This window comes from Xiphophorus maculatus, chromosome 6 (assembly GCF_002775205.1).
Source record: "Xiphophorus maculatus strain JP 163 A chromosome 6, X_maculatus-5.0-male, whole genome shotgun sequence".
Classification (NCBI taxonomy): Eukaryota; Metazoa; Chordata; class Actinopteri; order Cyprinodontiformes; family Poeciliidae; genus Xiphophorus; species Xiphophorus maculatus.
The window spans coordinates 20,748,605-20,771,659 of record NC_036448.1 but is presented as its reverse complement, the minus strand read 5'-3'; the positions used below and the strand labels follow the sequence as shown (position 1 = coordinate 20,771,659).

The 23,055-nt window shown below is 37.6% G+C and overlaps 1 protein-coding gene across 1 annotated transcript; it reads right to left on the bottom strand.

The window, feature by feature from the left end:
• Window positions 1–451: 451 nt before the first annotated feature.
• LOC106699845 lies at window positions 452–14,152 on the bottom strand. Its single transcript, XM_014471496.2, has 3 exons — window positions 12,452–14,152; window positions 6,068–6,721; window positions 452–979 (listed from the first exon to the last, which is right to left on the bottom strand). The coding sequence occupies exons 1-2, from the start codon at window positions 13,412–13,414 to the stop codon at window positions 6,173–6,175; spliced, it is 1,512 nt and encodes a 503-aa protein (XP_014326982.1). The 5' UTR covers window positions 13,415–14,152; the 3' UTR covers window positions 452–979; window positions 6,068–6,172.
• Window positions 14,153–23,055: the final 8,903 nt, after the last annotated feature.

Sequence of the window (23,055 nt, the reverse complement as noted above, 5' to 3'; positions counted from 1 at the left end):
AGAGTATCCCATACGTTCTCTTTCTAAGTTTATAGCTAAATTTTTAATTATGAATGTTGACAAGTGACCTCATCATGCTAACTGCAACTTTGCCTCACATTTAGCTACAACACAATTATTCAGTTGATGATAATCAAATGGACCTGACAGTAAACAGGTCCAGCCGTCGCTGCATCTCTTGGTGCCACAAAGAGGTTCCTTAAAGGGGCGGGACGTTTTTTAAACAGACCAACTGTGGTTGTACTTCACTGGAGGCTGCGCGCTCCGGTAGCACCAGCAGGTCGAATAAAGAGGGTGGTGAAATTCTCAGACAAGATTTAAACAAACGGCGAGACCGATGGTGGCTCAGCTGTTCTCGGACCACACACCACCGACGAAGAAGTGTTTCAGCAGTTTGAGCAAAAGCACTCCTCCTTCAGAGGACATATTAAGAACTTCTCATACACGGGTGTGATGTAATGCTGGTGCCATCTGTTTATTTGATTTGCAAACATGAGACATTCAATAATCAATGATGTATTTTTAAAATAAGTGAGATGTCTGATCTGTGTAGCAAAAGTGCAGGAAATCTCATTTTATTGCAATTCAGTCTCTGCTCTTCAAATTCCTGTAGCAGAAAGAAAAACATTCTCATGTAAGAAAATAGCTATAGATGACATCTTTTTTATAGTACACTAATTCAAGCAACATCCTTACTGGAAACTGCATGAAAATAGATCTTTGGGGGATGAAAACAGTAAAAATAAATAAATTCTATCATGAAAATACATCTTTTTGTTTCAGTTGATGGATGTGTTGCGTTTAATTTCTGTTTGTACTAGCTATTTGTCTCCAGGTAAATTTTTGAGAGAGATTTGAGAGCCTCATGCTCTCATTCGACAGCATTAGGTCAACGCTCGACTTCGGGGGAGTTTTTCCCTGTGAAAACATCTCCACCTTCAGGCCGTGCTCCGTTTCCACCAGCTTGTTTCAGCAGCATCTACCAAAAAAACACCAAGAAATCAAAATTGTCAGAACAAACAGCTTAAATTGAGAGCTTAGCAGTGGCTCAGAAAGCTCAAAGATGTTCAAACATGGTTTTATTCACAGTCTGTGCTTTTTTCAAGGTTTTTCCAGTAACATCATTCAGTGGCAAAACCATTCAGCCTTTCACTGAAAGGGAGACACTGTGTGTCCTTGTGAGTCATGTTGGCTTGCTGTGACTCAGGTTTTTGTCAAAACTGTCAAAGGTTTGTGCATTTGCTCTTTCTGATTTTATGAAAGCCGCTGCAAGTTTTGCACCTTTTGCAAGGTGATGAACTTCACAGCTTATCATTTGCAAGTAAAATTAACTTTCTGGTCATGACTGATGCACAAAAGATTTTTTTTCTCACTGTAGGCTGCAAACAGCATGAAATACGTAAGAACATCTTCAAGACCGATTGCAAAAGGCAGAAGTTTTACTCAGTGTAATATGAAAGATTATTTTAATCTGACAACATATAGCACATTTAGATTCCTGACAGCATAAATGTTTAAAACATTGTAAACCAATCCATGTTATCATTTCAAAAAGTTCATTTGCATTAAATTAGAATTATGTTTAAGTGTTTTGCAAAATAATTCATAAACCTTGAACTTTACCAGACCTTATCATGTTAAAACCAGAAATTTAAATATAATTTGCTTAAATTTGATGGCAGCTTTAAGTGTTTTTCAGAGAGCAGAATCGACTTTTTATTGAAAAAATGTAAACAATTGCTTGACTTGAGACCAAAATTAAACTTTGTGAGGAGACTGTAAGATTCATTGATCTGAGCTATCCCAATTAAATAGTTCAGATCAGTATATTTGAATGGCCTAGTCAAAGTCCAAACATAAATAAAGATCCTTAAATAAGACTTAAATAGTGAGATTCACAGAGACCCTCCATCCAATGTGACGGAGGTAGAGTCGGTTTGCAAAAAAAAAAAAAAAAAGTTTCTAGTTGAAATTTCAACTAGAAATTAGAAATTTAATATGGGTAGATATTACATCTACACATATGCAGATGTAATGTCAACAAAAGACGATTCTGTAAAAAATTTAATTAGAAAAGCTAAATACAATTACAAAACAGCACTTTTCAGATTTTATTTTTTTAAATATTTGAAAATCATGAGTCAATTTTCTTCTGTTTCTCAGTGACATACCACTGTGTGTTATCATTATAAAATACCAATAAAATAAAACAAAGTTTGTGGTTTAAACATCTGAAAATGTTCAGGGGGTGTGAATATTTTTACAAAGCACTGTAAAAACCAAACAATAAAAAAAATGTTTTGACAATTTAAAAAAACAGATTGCCACACTCATTTAACGTTAACAAAGCTACATTTATTCATTTTAATTACTATTCTATTTATAAGTTATGCCTTTATCCAAGAATTTATTGTGATATTAGCAAATTAGTTTTCAAATTTTGTTTTATTTTTGCTGGTAACTCATGCCTGAGAGTGGACCTGAAGAGTTTAAATCCGATTATTGTGATTTTAATAGCCTCACCAGATAGGTAAACTGAGGGAAATAACACCAATTCCTATTACCATGGCAAAAAAGTGTAATTTCAAAGTACAAATAACATCTAATATGTAAGATAACATACAAATCTTAAATTATTTAAGACATTTTTGCAAATTAGGGTTACAGTGTGCATCATTGTTTAATTAATTAATTTCTGTTTCTTTGATGCCCACTCGGAGGCCGGCGATCACACAAAAGGACTCTAATGGGAATTCTTTATTTAACAATAAAGAAAAGGGGACCAGGAGACAACTTGCTGTGCAGGGCTCGGTTGCTTAGCAATGTCTTGCACTAGTCGCCTTAACATTGAACCTGCTTTGGGTGATTAATTTAGATGATTCATCCTTGCAAAGCAACAACAGCAGGGAGGGTTTAGAGACGCTTTGGTGACGAAAGGAGAGCAACAAACAGAGGAGGTTGTGTTATTTAAATATATAAAACTCAAGAAAAGCTGAAAGATTGCAAAGCTCCAGCTTGAGTCTGTAACCTTGAACGAATAAAACCCAGAGCTCCAGGTTTTATGTTTATTACGACCTCTCAGACGTACGAAGAGTTTGACTTACTCTGCTCTGTCACATGGCTGAAGGAGTGTAGTGATTAAAACCAGACTCCTGCAGTTTGCAGAAGCCAGAAAAATAGATTGCAGTTACAGATATCCTTCACAAGAGGGAAGTACAGAAGCATGCACCTCAGTCTGTGCAGCATTAGTACAGGTAGACTCACATGAGGAGGACTGAGATTCAAGTATAAGTCAAGTTTTCACCTTTGGTATGAAAACACGCTGCAACTACATTCACATTCAGTAAAACCGAATGTGAAAGTGACAGAAAAAGAAACTAAATTCCCCGTCTTTTACCCAATTCTGAGTCACGCAGTAAATATGTCAATGCTTCCTTTTGTGTCATGAGAGGAGTGTGAAGCAAGTTTGGGGTTTTCCTTTTTAAAAAGAAAAAACCAACAACAACTCCTGTTGAATCTTATTTTCCTGAAAGTGGTGACTGCTAAAAAAAGATCTCTGCTCTGTCAATGTTTCTGTCTTCGTGACCAACAGATTCAAACTAATTAGCTAAAACATAGGAAACACAAGGCAACCTGTTTGCACTTTTTACTTGAATATTTGTACAAATTGAACATTTTCACTTAATATCCCATTAGAACAACAAACCTTCATGTAGTTTTATGTGACAGACCATTAAAAAGTGGTGGATAATGCAGGGTTTTATTTTTATTTTTCTGTATTTTAAAATCTAAAAATGTTGCCCATTTGTATTGAATACCTTTACACTAGTCAGTGTAAATAAAGTCAAGTGCAAACATTTCTCTCAGAGGTAGCGCTAGACTGGTGCATTTGTTTTGGTTGTATTTACCCATAATTCCCTGTGCTATAGTTTGTTTCTGCTTTGGGAGCGGCCTTTAGTCCATTTGGCATAGAGATATGCATTCGAACCACGCCAAAGTTCACTTTAATCAAAGCGAGACGTAGGTTTTTAGGCAGACCAGAGTTTACCTTTTTGGTTTAGAGTTCGACTGCGCATTGACACCAGGACTTTCTAGATAAACAAACTAGAGTTCGATTAAGTGGGCTAAACAGGCTTGATGTGAATCAAACCCCAAGTTTCATTTTGGTTCATTATCTTGAACCATCACACTCTGGCTGCTCGTTCAGACTGGAATGATTCTTTGTTCTAGTTGAAAATGGATATACAGACACAGCAGAGTCTTACAAGCTATTTGAGGTGAGTTTGAGCTAATGGCATGTAGGAGCTCAAAGTGAGTTATTTTATAAAACAATATCCCACGGATTGAAGTGTCTCAAGAATACATCTGGGTGAGACTGGGGCAAATATTTACCCTAACCCTAAACCCAGACATACAACCAATAGTGGACTGGTTTAGATCACAGGTGTCAAACTCAAGGCTCGCAGGCTAAATCTGGCCCGCTCCAGCTATTTATGTGGTGAGTGGCCCTTTTACATCTGCTTAAGATAACAATTGTGTGGCTAAATATTTTATCACTTATATCAGTTTTCATTTGAACATGACCAAATTACATCAATGTAAAAAGATGTTTACATTTTGAGAAATATTTATATACAGCAGAGAAATTTTAACGGTTTGTTAAAAGATAATTGTATCAACTGATCCTTTGAGGGCATATTCAGGATGTTGATGCCATCCAAAAGGAAAATAAAGTTGCCACCCTGATTTATATCACAGAATATTCATCTGTTAGAATGGCCTAGTCAAAGTCCAGATCTAAATACATAGAAGGAATTCAAATTTAACATGTAAAGACACTTTCCAACTGAACCTGAGCTATTTTGTAAAGAAGAGTAAGCAAGAAGTTCAACATAGCATTGACACGTAGCCGGATATCTGGGAAAACAAATATATCTTCATGCGTTTGGACCTCAGATTAACAGAATTAAAGAAGATAATTGATAACAACTCTGGTCAAAGTGGAGATTTAAAAATACTCCATATTTGTGTTTCCGTGTGCATATGGGAAAACTGAGATTTCGGGTCTAATGCATTCAAGCCTTCAACAAATAAAGCACCAATATATCCAGACACTTAATTTTACATGATTCCTAATCGACACCGTCTTGTGTTTCAATAGTTTTATATTCTAATATGCTATTTAAAAGTAGTTCAACTTAAATATCCATCCACACAAATGAACTTTTTGGTGCCATGTTTAAGTCCTAACAGGAAGTTGTGTTTGTTTTGAAGCAATCTGATTGGCTGACATAGATTTTATATTTGCTCTACACTGCCCCCTACGGGTTTGGCATGTTTAAAACAACAATCAGTGGTGGATTTGTTGTCGTTCATGTGGATGAAAACTTCCTGTGTGAGCGATATTATTCTTTTAAACGATGTGGCAGTGATATTTGGTTTTATAAAGACCTGGCTACATGTACACACCACACTTTTCAGATGTAAATTTGTTAAAATCATCTATCTTTTCAATACATGTCACAATAATGTGTGATTGTGAGCTGAACTCTACTACAAAATTCAAATGAAATACTTCGAAGTTTGGGATTGTAATTTGGAAAAATGTGAAAAAGTCAAACAGGTGTGAATACTTTTTCAATTTGCTGCAATAAAGTGAGAAAGTCTTAAAATAGGAGTTTTGCCTTCCTGAGAGAAAATCATCCAACTCTGCTGTCTGATTATAACCACATGTGTAACATAACTCAGAAATAAATTCCCTGTTGCGCTCGCCAGGCCAGACGCATTTTGCAGTGTGGTGAGGACCGGGAAATCATGTGATATCAACAAAAGCAGACATATTACGCCCTCTCCTTCCTCTGCCGCCCACACACAGAGACACACACACACACTTTCAACACACATGTTTTCCTTTTTCCTTTTTTTGTCAAAGAGATGGAACGCTGCTATTCATTTACTGACTTTGAACCCTGCCCTGCCAGTAAACAGAGGAAACGTCATCAGCTGCAGGCACAGACAGAAACATCAACACTGTAAAAGACAAGAAAGGGAGAAAAGGAAGACTTACTGTGAATTGTTCCCCTGCCTTGTCCCTTTCTGAGCTCTGCTCTCCATGGCTGGGCCTCCTGTGCCAGTGGGGGTCTTCCACCAACCCACCCACCCCCCGCCTCCTTTACACCATGCTGGTGCTCTGGCGTCCTCTAGCAGGGTAGGCAGGGGTCCTAATGGGCTTCAGTGGCGGGTATGGGCCCTTCCCACACCGGCCATTTTGAGGGTAAGGTGGCGGCTTTTGAGTTCTTGCACTGGAAGTGCTGTTGCCTATGATGACTGTCGGGTCAAGGGTGTGTGGGTAAGGTTCGGGACAAATTGGGCCGTTGTGGTTTGAATCTCCTGCGAGTTTCAGGTGAGGCAGGTGGCCGTTTGCGCTCGGCTTTTTGTGACTGACACCTTTCTGGAGACTGGGTGGGGTGAAGTGGCTCGTTTTGACGACGGACGCCATGTGGACGGGAGAGACGGAGTTGGTTCTGAATACGACGTGGTCTTCGACAGCGCCGTGCGACGATACCCGGACCGCAGCAGGCTTGCGAGCGGGTAGAGGGGATAACCTGAAGTCCCCTGAAGACGCTGAATCGTGAAGGTTATTTGATGACTCCAGAGTGATGCACGGCTCCTCTTCGCTGAGGTCGATATTTGCTGTGAGGCGATCAATCTGCTCAACCACCTTGAATGATAATAGAGGAGGCGGTTATTACCAAACTGCAGACCAATTTAAAATACCACTGAATTTCTGAGTCACAGTTTTTACAAAGGTTCTCTACATGTTCTTAAAAGTGACCCATTATGATTCCTTGAACAAGTTACGATAGCTCTACAGACTGAATAAAACCCATTCATTACATTTTTGCACAAAATCGCTCCTAGATAATGAGATTTCAGTCTGATCAGTTCTGCCTATTTTGAGCTCCTTTGAGTTTGTCACTTTAAATCCAAATAAGCTGCTGCTGCCCCCCCAACTCAATGTTTAACTCATAATTGAAAATGGCTGCAAATATATGCGCAATTCTACAGCCATACATCTTTGAAAAGCAGAAGTGGAGACTTCTGAACAACCAACAAGAATACAGCAAGTAGCTTCTGGATGGTAAGTCAAGTAAGTTTCCAGCAGCCATTGTACAGCGGTAAAACCAGCTGACCAAACGTGCTAGAACTCAGCTTGGGTTGCTGGGTAACAGGCTGGAATTTGCTGGGGTTGCTAGGTAACAGCGCAGTGCCCGTTGATTGTGCTTAACAATCAAAAGGTTTTTGAAACAGTTCATTTTCCAGACACCTATAAACATTAACTTATTGCCAAACAAAAAACTGCTGGGTGTCTTTTTTTTTATTATTTTTTTTATGTGTTTGGATTGTTTTAAGAATCAGTAGAAACTCAAATGGAAATAAAAAAAAATTGAAAAAAGTGAATTTTGTTTAATAAGTCTAGTTTAGCAGCTTTTGGTTAATAAATACAACTCTTTAGAAAAGTATTTGTTCTTTGTAAACTCTTACCTATAAATCTATTTTAATTTAAGTGATAGCCCAACAGAAAGTAGTACATAAATATAAAAAAATATATTTTTTAAATACTTTTAATCCCCACACTGACCTAATGCTTTCTGGAAGTTTCTCTGGTTGTTGCATCTAAAAACTGAAGTACTTGTCCACACTGCAGTTTTACCAAGTATTTTGGTCTAATTTCTCCTGCAAATATCTTAGTACACTTGAGATAAGACTAAACCAGCTTACAATTAACTTTTTAGAAAGATATACAATCTTGTTTTAAGTAAATAATTTCTTAATATTGATGAAAAGCTATTATTTCCACTTGCCCATTAGTTCACTTAAAGGAAAAATGTCATAAGTATAATTATCCACCGGTGGAACTATTACGTTTTAGGCAAAGTAATACTTACTGAAATTAATACTTATTTCAGTAAGTATTAAAAAATACTTACTGAAAAGTTACTTGTAAGTTAGTTTTGTCTTATTTCAAGTGTAATAAGATATAAATATATCTTGCTACAGATTCTCAATTGGGTTTGGGTCTGGACTTAGGCTAGGCCGCTCTAGCATGACTATTCTTTGATCCAAGCTATTCTACTCTACCTCTGTCTGTATCTTCATGGTTATTGTCTTTATTAAGATTAATCACCACCCGTCTGACGTTTTTTTGCTGCCTTTAATAGTTTTTTCTTTCTGGGACAGTCGTGTATTTGGGCCCCATCCACTTGATTGGAGTCAATCTTGCCACACAGCACGATGCTGCCACCATCATGATTCACAGTTTTAGCTGTTTGCCATATATAATGTGGGTAGCCCAGAAAATTATGGTTTATTCTCATCCAATCAGAGCACCTTATTATTAACTCTGATTAATGCTCGTCAATTACTCTGTTTGAAAGGATGGCCGTGTCAGGTCTGAAATGTTCAAAGTTTAGTTTTTCTAACATGATACTACTTTAAACACAAACCTGAACTCTTTTCTCTAGTTATGTGACATTTGAATGCATCTGGTTAAACTAGAGAATGGGACTGAAAACAAATACTTTCCACCTTTTCCTTTGCAAACATTATTAAAAACTTTATTCTTCCATTTTACAAATATGCATTGCTTTGTTTCGGTCTATTTTTAGAAAAATCCCAATGAAATACACTGAATTTCATTTAACTCAAAATATATTGTCAGCTTGTACATAATTATATGCCATTATTAACATTCTTCTTTCTGAAGTTTCATTCTGGATTTTGCTCAAAATGATCAGATTTATAAAATTTTAATTATAGACTCGTTCGTGTTTATCTACAGATTTTTTAAAGACACTTACGGTACAAAAACAAGATGCATTTAGAAGGGATGTCTTGGATTGTTTTTGAAGCAGGGATCTGTGAGATAGGTGTGAAATATTGCTTTAATCGGCCTTAAAGCAATTGTACTCGTCATTCTTTCATATGATATGCTCAGGGCTACATAAACAGCTTTTTTTTATTAAAGTAAATGTTTCTGCTCTAAACTGGGATGCAACCAGTTTCTGTACAACAGATGATTCCTGTTTTGAGAGATAATGTTTAACCTGCTAAATTGCTAAAGCTAAAGGAAAGTGTCATGTTCTTAGACTGCTATGTGCGTTTTGTAACTTTGCACTACTAATTAGCAACAGAAAGACATATTATAGACTTATGGGAATTTATGGAAAGCTTCTTATCCATAGTATTGATATTAGTAGCCATTATGTTATCTGCTAATTCGTAGCACTCTGAATCAGAATTAACCATTTAAAAATCCAGAGTAAGGTTAGCAGCTCATCAGACATGGTGTCCTTATGAAACAATTTACAGCTTAACCAAAACAACAAAAAAATATCCTCCTAAGAAAAAGAAAGAAATGCTTAATTTGGTCATTTTAAACCTCTTTTTCATTTAATTGCTGTTCCTTTATATCTCTTTGTCGCAGGTTTAGTCATATTGATTATGACTTTCCTTGATACAAAAAGGACCTGTCTTCTAAAAATACACAAAACATGATTTCGAAATTGTTTTAGAAATTTCGTGCCAGTCACGAATCAATTTGTACCAGCAGAAACAATCTTTTGAGGTCATTTGCGATGATCTGCTTGATCATCACAAGAAAACATTTATATAACTTCAATAAAAGTTGTCAACAGCAAGAGGTTGCCCAGTTATTTGAGTTTGATCACTGATCAAATCCTATATTTGCATTAGCTAGCATGCTGAAACTGCAATTAGAAAGATATGCGAATGAATTATGGATGAAAGTCTGCTTTTTATGTTTATTTGTCTCAATAATATGACAAATCAACTTGTTTGCAATGGATTAATTAAACAGATGTGTGTGAAATAGAAGCATAGCGATAAACAAAATGGCAACATGTTGGCACACGAACTACCTGTGCTGACTCTGGTTGTACTCGTCACTCAATCCGAGGAGTAAATGTTTTCATCCGGCCCCTACGGTGTTGGGTTGTTTTTGTTTTTGCTTTTTTCGTGCATTCATCTTTGGAATATAAAAAATGGCTTTAGGAGGATTTAAGAGGGTTTGGATCTCTGCTTGATATAGGATACAGACTGACTACAGAGCACTGGCATCCCCTCTGGAGATTAAATGAAGCCGTGTCCTTGATTCATTCCACTCATTTCAGCATTTGCAGCTAAAATAAAGTGGCACCAAAATGCAGCAGGGAGACTTTTTCTCTCTGGAGTCTTCACATTAGCACTGTCACTTTCTACTCCTGTTCTGTCATTCTGTTGGCGTCTCTGTAACCACCAGTAGTTTCTGTGTTTATGTTACTTTGTTTATTCCCATGTCCATAGAAGAGCAAAGTTATTTTCTTCTTTGCTATCACTTCTTTTTACTATCTAGCAGTTGTTTTTGAAATAACACTGACCCCCCTGTTGAGAAAACGAGGCCAAACTGAGCAAATCTCCCCCACAACAAACAGCTAATGTAGTGTTTGCTTGAACAGGTTTCCCCCAAAAAACTTGCTAAGCCCGGGGCTTGCGTGTTAGGGGAGTCATTCATCCAGCGGCTCGTCGTCTTTTTGAGTTACAAAATGCTTAAAGTTGACAGGAAATTTGAAAATATCACTTTATAATTATGTGTTATTAAAAGATTGGAAGATTAATACCTGAACACAAACTATAAAATCTTAAAAAATGCAAACATTTTTAAAAAATAAGCAGTGCTTAGCCTGGTGGGGGCACAAGAAAAGCCTGGTGGCCTGCCAGGTTTGTGATTGACTGGGGTAAAGCAGATATAAATCTGTTGACTTAAGGATGTTTTCAATGCCTAAAATCACATTTATAATGGATTATTTTCTTGCTTAAGGCTAACATGCTATGAGCATTACTCTTTTGTGAAAAGGTTTTTCTATTTTTTCAAACTCTGACCACAGGGGTTTCTGTCTGCTGCAGGTAAAACAGTAAAGTGGCCAAAAATATAGTTTAATTTGGGGCCCCACTTAAAGTTACCATTATCAATACACTAATAATGTCTCTTTTTAATTGTCAATATTCAACTGTTTGAAAGTTGTGTATCATGGTTGGCAAACAAAATTACTCTTTCTGTGCCAGTAAAATACTAATTTAGCCTGTTCTGAAGGGGCACCGGCCTTTGTTGGCCCCTGTCTAGAACCACCCATGACTATGAAAATATGAGTTATTTGAATCACTGTCAGTTCTCCTAACATCTAAATAAGTTTAAAATCTTACAAGCCTACTATTAGCACATTTAAAATCAGCCTTAGTCTTAATAAGCACATCACACATAAATTTGTGTGGAGCCCCCTGCTGACCTGGGGGCCCTGGCCAGCAATTTAGTTCGCTTTGCTTTCACTGCAAAAGCACAAAATCTTACCAAGTATTTTTTTTTGGTCTAGTTTCTAGTGCAGATATCTTGTTGCAATTGAAATAACACAAAAAATAACTTACATGTAGCTTTTCAGCAAGAAGTAGGAGCTTATTTTACGTCAATAATTCCTTAATATGGATCAAATAAGTTCTATTAATAAGTGAAATAATCCCATGGCATTTTTCCCATGTCTTGTTCCACTGACAGATTATTTCACTAATAGCAAGCACTTTTTCATAGATATTAAGGAATTATTGACCAGACCAAAAAACTTGGCAGGATTTTTTGCTTTAGCACTGTTGGGTTGGCTCTGATTACTTCACATAAATTTGAGTTTTTTAGCTCATGTAAGAAGTTTTTTTAAATTTATTTAACAGTATTATAAAGTGTTATATAACGCCTAATAATATGCTGTTTTAAAGCCAAACCTGAAGATTGAGCACTTTTAAGCTTATATTAGCAATTGATAATTATTTCACCACTGCCAAATTGGAATATTTGTGTAAACATTAATATAAATTATGAACAACTGGCTTAAATTAAAAAAAAAATTCAACTATTTTGTGTCCATATGGCTCAGTTTTATTCATCGAGCAGCAACACCAGGCATTTGGCTCCAAATCAGTGCTCATTTACAGCCGCATGCACAATGAATGCTGCATGATTTAGTAAGAGTCTATGTCTCTGGGCTTTGTAATGTGTCGGCCGCAACGCTGCCGGTTACATCGGCGGTCTGCTAAAGGTCAGTGCAAATTGTTCTCAATCACGTCTTTAGTGAGAGACGATGACTGACTCACAAACAATGCAGTCAGCATGTTGACACACACACGCACACCCCTGCTATGACGAGTGCACATGTACACACACATGACCTGTGTCAAAAAGCTAATTTTTTTCCAGGATCTGAACTTTGTGATAATCACTCTAAATGTCACTGTAGCCAGGAGAGAATTGATAAAAGGCTGAAGCATCTGCCGATGAAGTCTTTCATGATTGGACACCTGAGGTACGCCCAGAGGATTAAACATCTTTAATTACAGACCTTCCTACCTCTTTCATCTCCACGTGAACTTGCTTCAGACCCCCCAACACTTCCTCCAGATCTGCTACGACTTGTCGGATTTGATCCCTCACCAAGTCCTGCCGCCCCCTTTGCCTCGTCACTTCTGATTCTTCACTGTGGAGATCATTGTTGGTTGTTGTTTTGGAGGTTTCCGAGCAGGTGATGTCAGATCCCCTATGTCTCCTTTGGCTCAAGTGCTTCTGAGGGACTTCAGTCGGAAAGAAGCCCTTATCAGACTCAGCGTAGCCGTTAAAGTGGTCCTCTGATCCACCCTTTGGCCTCCCCTGGTCCAGATAGCAATCTCTTTCCTCCTCTCCCTTAAAGACCACACGCCTTGGTCCACAGTGGCCATTTGTCAAGTGCGAATGACCCGACTGGGGATGGCGCAGCTCCAAATGATAGCCATTAGGAGCACACGCAAAGCCTTCCTCCTCATCCACCGATATGTACTTGACAGTCCGCCTTCGTCTGTACCCTTGACCTTTGACCTGAAGATGAGGGAGAGGGTGGGGTATCCCAGAGTGGAAGGGGCGTGCTCTGTCACCGCCTGCCACACAGCCACACTGTTCTCTCACAAATGAGTAGTGTCTCACCCCAGGCTCCGTCGGGTCGCCCCACTGGGCAGGTTTCAACTCCCAGGGGCAGGATTGACTCAAGTCGTCCGACTGACTCCAAGGGCCCGGCCCCGCAAACACAGGCCTCCTCTGTGGGCTGAAATGACCACTTCTTTCAACTCTGTCCACCAGGAAATCTCTGCCTCCTCCATCTTTACCCCGAGGAGCCTGGTTGTCTCTCCAGCAGCCGTGCAGTGACGGGTCCATTTGTCTGGCTTGCGGATGCCCGTGCAGCTGGTCATAGTAGATGCAGTGCCGGCAGGGGCAGGGGCTGTTACTGTTGCTGTAGTTCAGAAATCGGTGGTGTCCCGTCGTTTCGGAGCCTTCTGTGTACATGTCCGAAGTGGGCAGTAGACTTGAGAAGAAAACGCCTTAAAAAACGACTGCTTTCCTTTCCATGCGAGCTCACTCCAGCCCAGTCATTTGCTTGCTGTTTTTCTCATCTACGTCTTCCCACAAGAAAACTTTTGTCTTTCTTTTTTTTCTTCAACTCTCAACCCAAGACTCCTTCCTCCCTCCCCTTCCTTCCTGTCTGTTGTTTCCCCTTTTCTTTTCTCCTGTAACTGTTAATCTTTCATGCACACTTTCCTCAGACCTTCATTACTTTACGTACTTCCCCCCTCAAACTTTTTCTCGTTCCTTCTTCTTTGGTCACCCTGTAGCCCTCTCTCCAGGACGGGGCCCCTCTCCACCTCCCTCCCTCTGTCTCTCTTTCTACCTCTCCCGCCTCGTTGCTCTGTCTCATTTGGTGCTGCAGGCGTCCAGTCTCACTCTCTCTCTCTCTTTGGCAGAGTATTTCCCGTCTCTTCCCCTCCCCTCTCTGGCTCTTTTCTCCACCTCTTAGTGCCTCTCGCCTCTGGTATATTCTCTCACATAGTCGATAGTACCTGGATTATTTGAGAATCCCTTCTCTCCCCTCCACCTGAAATCCAGCCGCCGTGTGAGGCTCGTCTGGTGAAGGACTCCATGTGGTGTTTTGCTTTCTCAGAGGGTGCATGGAAGCGCCTCAGCTCCGGTGCTGAGCTCATTAGCCCAACTAAAAGCCTTTGCACTCTGCAATTAAACGCTGCCTGGGATTCCTCAGCCAGAGACTGAGAGAAAAGTGGAGGGGAGGGGTTTGGAGAGGACCGCTCTGGGAGGTGGAGTTTCAAACATACACAGACGAGGGAGCAGACAGCAATCTGAGTCAAAAGAGACGTAGTCAGGGACGACAATTTTTCATTATTCTCATCCTCAGATTTCTCCCACATATATATTTTTTGTTCTCTCCATTCAAAAATTTTTGTTCAACATAACAGCTGAAAAAATGTCAGTCTATAGACACGGCCCTATGCAAAGGTTTTCATTCGCTTCAGAATTTCTCAATTCACAACCACAGAATATTACTATTTTATTGACATGTTATGTGACAAGCCAACAGAAGCAGTGAACATATGAACAGAACCACCTTTTGCACTTTGGAGTATATCTCTAGAGGGCTTTACGCATTTAGGATGTTTTCACACCTGATCTTGTGGTGGTTTGACTGGGCACCAAAATTGCAAAATTTGCTACATTTACAGTTGATGCAGTTCACACCCTCGCCTGTGGTGGCTCTTCACCAAGAACTACTGAAGGAGAAAACACAAAAACCTCTGAAGAAGACATTAGCTCAACTTCCTTCTTCATGAATGTCAACAAAAATGGAGGGACATCAGCTTTTAGAGGTAGTAGGATTTCTCTTTTGTCCTTAGGAAAAGACTATGATCCATTTCTCCCACTAGTGCCAGACACTTGCTTTAGTTTTGGTTCTATTTACCCAGAATGCTTAGTGTTATAGTTTGCTTCCTTCTTTTGGGGCATTTCCCATTCTGCTTTCATTTCATCCACATATGTATTCAAACCGTACCAAAGTTTGCTTCAACCGAACCAACTCCTAGTTTAGTAGGTCATTTTTGACCGTTTTTCAAATTGAATTAGCTCCATTTTGATCAGATTGGATGAAGATTATCTGTGAAGAGCTATTTTACAGATTTCTAATTGGACTCAGTTCTAGACTTGGGATTATTTCAAGGGTGCATTCACATTAGCAGTATTTAGTCCACGTTTTTTGAACCCTAGTTAGTTTTCTTAGAAAGTACGATTCGTTTGAGGAATTTTGATTGCACAATCAATCTCTAATGAACACCAAAAAAAATGAACTCTGGTCCATCTAAAAACGTAGGTCTTGGTTAGGTTGAAGTGCAGTTCGAATGCATTGAATGGCAAGTAGACTGGAAAACGCTCCAAAAGCAGGAAGCGGACTAACCAAATAGAACTAGTTGAAGAGAAACATCAGCATTGATTCTCTGCGGTTCCTTCTGAGTTACCATGAGCCTCTTGGCTTTTTGTTTTCTGCTTTTCTCTGTTTTCAATGTGCTGTTTTCTCACAAATGTCCATTGAAACATTTATTAGAAAAGCTATTTTTATACTACGAATAAATCACACACACGTGGACTACATCAACTACTTGGTGAGTTCTGAAGGTAAATGTTTGGGCTACATTTTATTTAGAGAAAAGGGGCCTTCCCCTTTACAACTATGCACAACAGCCCAATGATATACACTGGAATTTGTGATTGTAACTTTTGCGAGGCACTGAATTAAGTCCAACTCTACCACAGTTTTGTAGGAGAAAGCGGTGCCCAATCAGGACTTAAAGTCATTAGTTTTTCTTCTCTCAGTTCTATGTGTGTAACTAAACTTGATAAGAAGAAGAAAACAGGCGTGTCAGCGCAGGATGAGCTAGCAATATCTCTCTCTGTTTCGCTTGTGTTGCAGATTTTCATCTGAGAAAGGCTTCTGCTTTGAAAGAAAATAACTGGAGCCTTGAAAACAATGGGTTGTAAAAAAAGAACTGCTGAGGATAACAGCAGAGGAAGATGAAGGGATCCGTCCATCCCAGCAGGAGGATGAGCAGTCCAACCACAGCTGCAAGGAAGTACTGTGGTTAGAGATGAAACGGGATTGAGATAACTTTATCTTATTATATAAATATATACAACAAGCTTTCCTGTGGAAGACAGAGGTATGCACATGTACATGCAGAGAACAGCATTAAAAGTTTAAAAATGCTTTTTGTGTTTGTTTTAAGGTACTTAGATAAAGGTAGTATACCTTTTTGATAGTGCATTACAAAAGTATTTAGTCTCTTGAAGGGAAAACTACTGATTTTTTTGTTAGGCCTATTTTGTGAAGTGGGAGGAAAATGGGTTTTTTTTATACTAGGTCACAAATAAACATCCTTCAGTATAACCCAGCACAACCCAGAAACAATCTATTAGTAATAAATAGAGTCCATCTGTTTGTAATTTAATCTCAGAATCAACCCTGTCTATAACTGAGTTTCAATTACAAATGTGTGCAAGCCTTTGTCAATATTTTTGCTAATGTTGTAAAAACACAATTTCATAATTGTGGTATTTTAATTAGATAAAAAAAAAACTTAATTAAAATCACGTGTTTAAGTGTGTTCATGCAGTAGGCCATTAAAAAACATGCCATGTTATTCTCCAAATACTTCCTGTAGTCTTTTCCTTCATTTGTGCCAGTGTCAACATCCGGTTGTTGATCACGTGACAAATTTCTCCATTGCAGTTTTGCAAAATAAATCAATTTTAATAAGACCAAAAAAACACATTTCATCTTGGTGACAACTTTTTATCGAAAAACAATAATTCAAAATCTGTGTGTTTTCATTGAGCAAATTTATTTTCAAAATATTAAATTGCGCATTATATGGTTAATGGAAACGACAGCCAGAATGACAATGCAGAACATTTCTTATATTGAATAAAATAGCTTCTAAAATGAAATGAATGTAAGACGTAATTCATCCAAGAGAGGCTACTCTTGGTAGTAGCCAAGTAGCGCTGCAGCTAAGCTAACTCAGAGCTAGCAGGCCTTAGCATGTCGGGGGAAGGTGTAACCGCGGTTGTGTGCAGACTAGTTGGTGTTTTCTCCCCTACTTTCCTCCTCCTCAGGGTGTGACTGCAAGGTGTGGTCCCAGCTGAAGCTCATCAGCAGCAATCAGGAGCATTTAGAGGGGCGGATTCCCGGAGGCGGACGCCGTTTGTTTTCGCACTGCATGAGGTAAACAATCCTTGGCTACTAGTATCTTCCCTGAACGGACCTGTACGTCCTCTGTTCCAGTCTGTTCCTCCGTCGATGATCCGTTCCTGGATCAAAGTTATGTTATCTCTTATGTTAGTTATCTCCATCAGATGTGTGACTCTTCCTTTTGGAATCCTTATTATTAACTCCAACTCTACCACGGTTTTGTAGAGTTAGGAACAATTTTTGCTTGGACCCCAGTGCTATTCCTGAACATTATGACACAAAGAAAGTACAGCAACACACTCAATTTCTCTCCATGTACTTTAGAAATATTGTTTTTGTAATAATTTGATAATTTCATGAGGAAAATGTTTACTATCTGATCGTCTATTTAGAGCCAAACGGTCAATGACCATAATTTAACTAGTAGAAGATATAAATGCAATTGATAAAAAATAATATACTGTGGGAGTGTTTATAGACTTCAAAAGAGCATTTGACACTAAAGATTATGGATTAGTTTTAGATAATTTGTAGAAATAACTTTTTATCCACAAATGTGGATAAAATAATAAAGACATCATGTACAAATAAATAATGTGAATTTTGATTTACTTAGAGGTTACCTGTGGAGTATCACAAGGGTTGGTGCAGGGTCCTAATGTTTTTGTTTTTTTTGACTTTGCATAAATAATATTTGTAATCTAGGAATCTAAACTACTAACAGTTACTTTATTGGCTGGTGATACGACATTATATTACCCTGGAAATAGTCTGGAGCAGCTTCTCAGTACGGTATGTCTCATAACTGAAAGTGTGGAGCGGAGTAAACCTTCCTGAGACCAAAGTCCGAGACTTAAAGATCACTTCAGTCACCATCTCACTGAAGTTATATTAAAGATAACACTTTATATACGGTGTCCAAACATTTCTCTGAGCTGGAATAGTTATTTTTGTTTCTCTACATTTATGATATTACAACAAACAAATTGTTGTAATATCATGAAGGTTAAACTTTAGGTTTAACCTTCAGTTTTTACCTGCAGCAACAGGAACTTCTTTGGTTTCAACCCAACGTCCAGTGCTAATATTACACTGGACCAGATCAGGCCTTTCCTATTGCTTTTTCTTGTTGGTCTATTTGCAGCACAAACTGTATAGTGCAGGGATGTCAAACTCATTTTTGTTTTGTGCCAAATGAAGATCACGAAAGCTCTTAACGGGCCGGTTGTGCCAGAATGTATTTATAAAACCTGTTCACCAAATATCAATGAATTCTTAAAATTAAATATTATTGACCATCTTTCAGTCCCTTCAGGATTCCCTGATACTTTTTGTGATTTTTTGGCAGTAAAAAGCAAAGTGTTTGTGGCACTAATTTGGAAATATTTGCGCTTATTTATGATGGTAAATGCGACTTTTTCTTACTCTCTGTATGGATCATGGACTATAAACTAACATCAATTAAAGCTGAGGCAGCTTTTTAGTACAAGCAAGAAACTTTTTGACAATTTTTGAGAAAAAATCTGTAATAAACTCCCAATTATGTATTAGCGCAAAAAAGTGCAGGGATTTGTTGATTTTGCTTGAATTTCCTCAATAATTCTATAGAAACTGGAAAGACTGGCATAATTTGGCAGTAAACGGATAAAAACAGCATTAATTTGATTTATAACAAATTAATGTTAGATCTACATAATTTGTAATAAATACATAATTTGTAATAAATAATTCTCTTTAACATGACGGTAAATATATTTCTTTCCCCGTGTACAGTACATTGCAAATAAACAGTTGAAACGGAGAAAAAAACAGGATCAACAAACATCCCTTTAACTCTATGAAACTACAAATTTAAAGCATATTTTGTATTAAAAGACAGCAAATCATTCCAGAATATTTAAGACCACTTAATGTTTAGAGGGCCACATAAGAAGCTACGGTGGGCCGGATTTGGTTTGACATGTGTGGTGTAGTGTATTCAGTTAGTAGTACTAAATTACAGTTTGGTCTTTGAAAAAAAAATCTAAAATTCTTATTACTTTCCACCAAATTTATTCATATTTAAAATTCCAATACATGGAGAGCAAAGTGGAACCAAAGTCAAACTCTTTGTTTCTGTAACCAATAAAGCTGATTCTGATTATGACTATGGCAAAGCTTCATTCTTTCACTTAAAATAAAACATATTTTTATACTTAAGAATATGTCAGAAATGAAAAAGAGTCAGTAGGGAACCTGGTAACAAAGTGATGTGAAGCTTTTTACTTTTATCCAAGAGCCAACTCTCCCCACATTTTACTGTCAACCTTGGTTCTTCTGACTGAACTCCTTTCATGGCATTTAAACTACTTTGCAATAATGTCTCCCTGTTATTCAGAATATTTTTAGTTTCTTTCCACACCAAAAGCTCATGTTAGAATGATAATATTTTCAAGCAACAACTCAAAACTATATGGGAACGGTTTAAGTAAAGTTGGAGTTGAATTATTGGTTTTATATGCAGATTATAGGATGGCTTATATTACCTCCAACACAGTAAAAATGCCAGCCTTGCTGTTCCAAAGTTAGAGATATTTTCATACATTATGTCAGCATCACATGTGCGTTCTTCTTTTAAATGTGAAAATTAAGATAACAATGCAAAGCTATATGTCTAAAAATACAAAATCTGCCCCTATAGGCATGACATGCATAAAAGCACTACACAGAAACTTTATCCAGCCAATCTGCATTCCTTCGGCTCAGACAGAAATACAGAGATGGGTAAGCTGATAAGAGCAGATGAAGCAAGATTTCTGTGTGCCAACTTGATCTCAGTGGTTCTTAGGAGAGATTCTTCTGGCACGACTATTTCTTTGTACGCAATACAAAAGAAAAACCTGAGCTACGTGTGGCTGTCTGCAGGTATCTAAAGAGAAGTTCGCAGCCTTTGCAGCTCGAACACCAGAGTGTTTTGTCGCCCTGCCAACCTTCGCTTTGCTTCACGACTGGAGGGCAACAACATCAGAGAAAATAGGAGCCACATTGTACCAGTCCACCACTGTGAAGCCTTTTAACCTGAACACGGTCAAGATGACCCAATTGGCACAGATGGATGCATCTAAATGAGACAAAGCATTAAAAGATACCAGTCAGGCAGCGTGGCACGTTTCCCCTCCTGTTGAGGCAAACATTTTAACATCAACATTAAAACGACATGCAAATCTTAAAACTGTAACACTTTTGTTATAATAATGTATGTTTTATTAGCAAAGGTTCCTACTTTCTACCTTGTATTATTACAAGTCTGAGCCAGCAAATCTAAAAATCTTGATAGGTGATGTTCTAAATCCTTTTTTTAAACTGAAAACTTATTTAATGAATGTAAACATAAAAAAATATATATTTGTTAAAACTGTCACAAACAGTATCTATAACATACCATCTGCAGAAATACACTTCTCCAGGTCAGAAACAACCGATCAGAGCCAGTAGGAGGATCTTAGCGCTGTCAATCATCCCTCTGTATGCACTGCAGAGCCAGGCAAGAATGCTCAGGCTAGTTAGCATGGCATAGCATTGAAGGCGGATAAACTGTTTTCCTGTATTGATAAGTTGTTTCTCCACCATTGGCACAGTTAGCCGCACAAACACGAGCATGATTGACAATGCTAAGACCCTCCTCCTGGTTCTGATTGGTTGTTTTTTACTGGGACGGTGCAGTTTTTGAGACAATCGTAGCATTCTGAGGAGCTGTAGGAGACTGATCTTTTCACAGATTTTCTGTCTCATATCAAACTGTCACAAATATGTAAAAACACACATTTTTGTAAAAGTTACATACTGCAGATTTAAATGTTTAAAGTTTCACTTTGGGGCTAAAATAATTCTTCAATGTCAAATTTAGCCTAATTCGGAAATTGCTGTCCTTTGTCTGTCTAAATGCCAGTTTATTACATGTTTTTAACTTAAATATCATCAAATGTATAAGTTTTGTTGCTTGTTCCTTAACTTTTTAGGTTCTTAAATACACTTTGCCAGCTCTTCAAACATTTACATGTTTGCTTTGCCTTTTTCTGTTCATCCTCACATCACCTATAAAATAAAGGCAAAACGCAGAAGATAAACTGATATTTTTATGACGTTTTCTCTCTCAGGTGATTTCATGGAAAATGGTTTCAGACTGTGAGATCCAGGAAATAAACTAGGTCAGCGCCTTGGCTTTCTAAACACTTCTCCTCTTGGTGCTCAGTTGGCGTTTGATCACAGAAAACTAAGACTGTTTGAAACTGTTTTGCATCTGAGATGATTCTGTGTCAGTAAAAAGATTTTTTTTCCAAATCAAATTGAACACACTATCAGTTATTTAACCCCCTTTGTAAGCAAAGTGCTTTTCTTTAGGGTCAAGCATTAATTCTGGTTTTTAAAATCTAAATTTTAGTTCAGTTCTTCCTCTCCTTACTTACTAAAACAGATCGTTTGTTTACAGTTTGGAAGTAGGTTTTATTGTGGTTTGGTGATATATAAACAAACTAAATTAAACTGAAATAATATTAATAATAATAATAATAATAATAATAGATATTATTATTATAAAAATAAAAAACGGAGATAAATATATTACAGTATATGAAAAGATGTATTTTAATTTCTAAAATGACTAAACCAAATTTAAGTTCCAAAATCACTTTTCTTATAAATTCTATGACATCTTCTTATCCTATTTTGTAAATAAAAAATAAATAAAACCAAGGTCTGGATTGAAATAAAATGATTAAAATTCCTAAATATACCTGATGTTATAATAATTTTTTTTAGACAAAAGCCATAACAAGCTGAAAATATGGATATTTATATATTTTTTATTGAATACGGGGCATGAACAGTACAATAATAAGAATATAAAGGACTTTTTATCTTTGATTAACAATGTTTCATGATAAAAGCAGTACTAGTGGTAGTTCTTTCTTTATTTGCAGATAAAAGTTAACACTGTCACACTTTAAGATGCAATAAATGTAGAAAATTGAAGTGCATCTTTTCTGCAAACCTCGTTTAAAACTTCTCTACTCTTAATAAAGATTAATAACGGCGAATGTATCGTTCCTGTTTTCATGTTATTTGTCAAGTACAAGGATGGAGCGAGCCCACCGAGAGTTTTAATGAAGATGAACAGCCTCTGCATCAGATGAGGTCAATCTAATTTCACTCTCAGTCAATCTCCTGCTGAGCGCCACATTTCCTCAGAAGCAAGCATAGAAATGAAACAGAAAGAATCTGAGGAGGAAAAATACATTAAAACGAACGAGAACGAGTCTGACTTAATCAAGCTGATTTCCTTGAAGCGGCTTTTTGAAGGTGGTTAAATGACCGACATCCTTTGAAGCAGGATTAAACTAATTTAGGCAAGAAAGAAGACCTGCTTGGTTTTAACAAATGAGAGCTCTATTTTTTTTTTAAATATTCCCCCATGCAGGTTTTAACTCACACTGAGGTCGTGTATTATTTCTGTGTGTTCGTGCATGTCCTGTTTGAAGAGACACACAATGGTTACGTTGTTCCAAAGCCGATTATAAAACAATTCCCATTTCTAAGCCAGGAAACCCAGTTGCATCATGGAGCCAGAAAAATGCTGCATCATGCTATTCTGGAAAATAACACATTATCAACTGATTTCACTTTGTGCAAGGTTGGAAAAGAGGCACATTTTTATCCCTCTCATTTGGACTAAATTAATTTTATAGCTTTAAGACCTTTAGATGGGTTCACATGGTTAGTTATTATTACAAGTGGCCTATTTCACAATACGCTGCATTTAAAGACCATAACGAGACTTCAGGGTGCTGTGGCTAATTCCTCTCTATGTGCCAAGCATCAAGGACACCACATGGGAGATAGCTGTTAAGAATGGGCTTGAAAT

What these genes read in the sequence shown, in the direction of transcription:
- LOC106699845 (XM_014471496.2), bottom strand. Translation starts at nt 13,414, where the DNA reads ATGTACACAGAAGGCTCCGAAACGACGGGACACCACCGATTTCTGAAC. An exon ending in TTCACGTGGAGATGAAAGAG is followed by an intron (nt 6,722 to 12,451) that starts GTAGGAAGGTCT and finishes TTATCATTCAAG; the next exon opens with GTGGTTGAGCAGATTGATCG.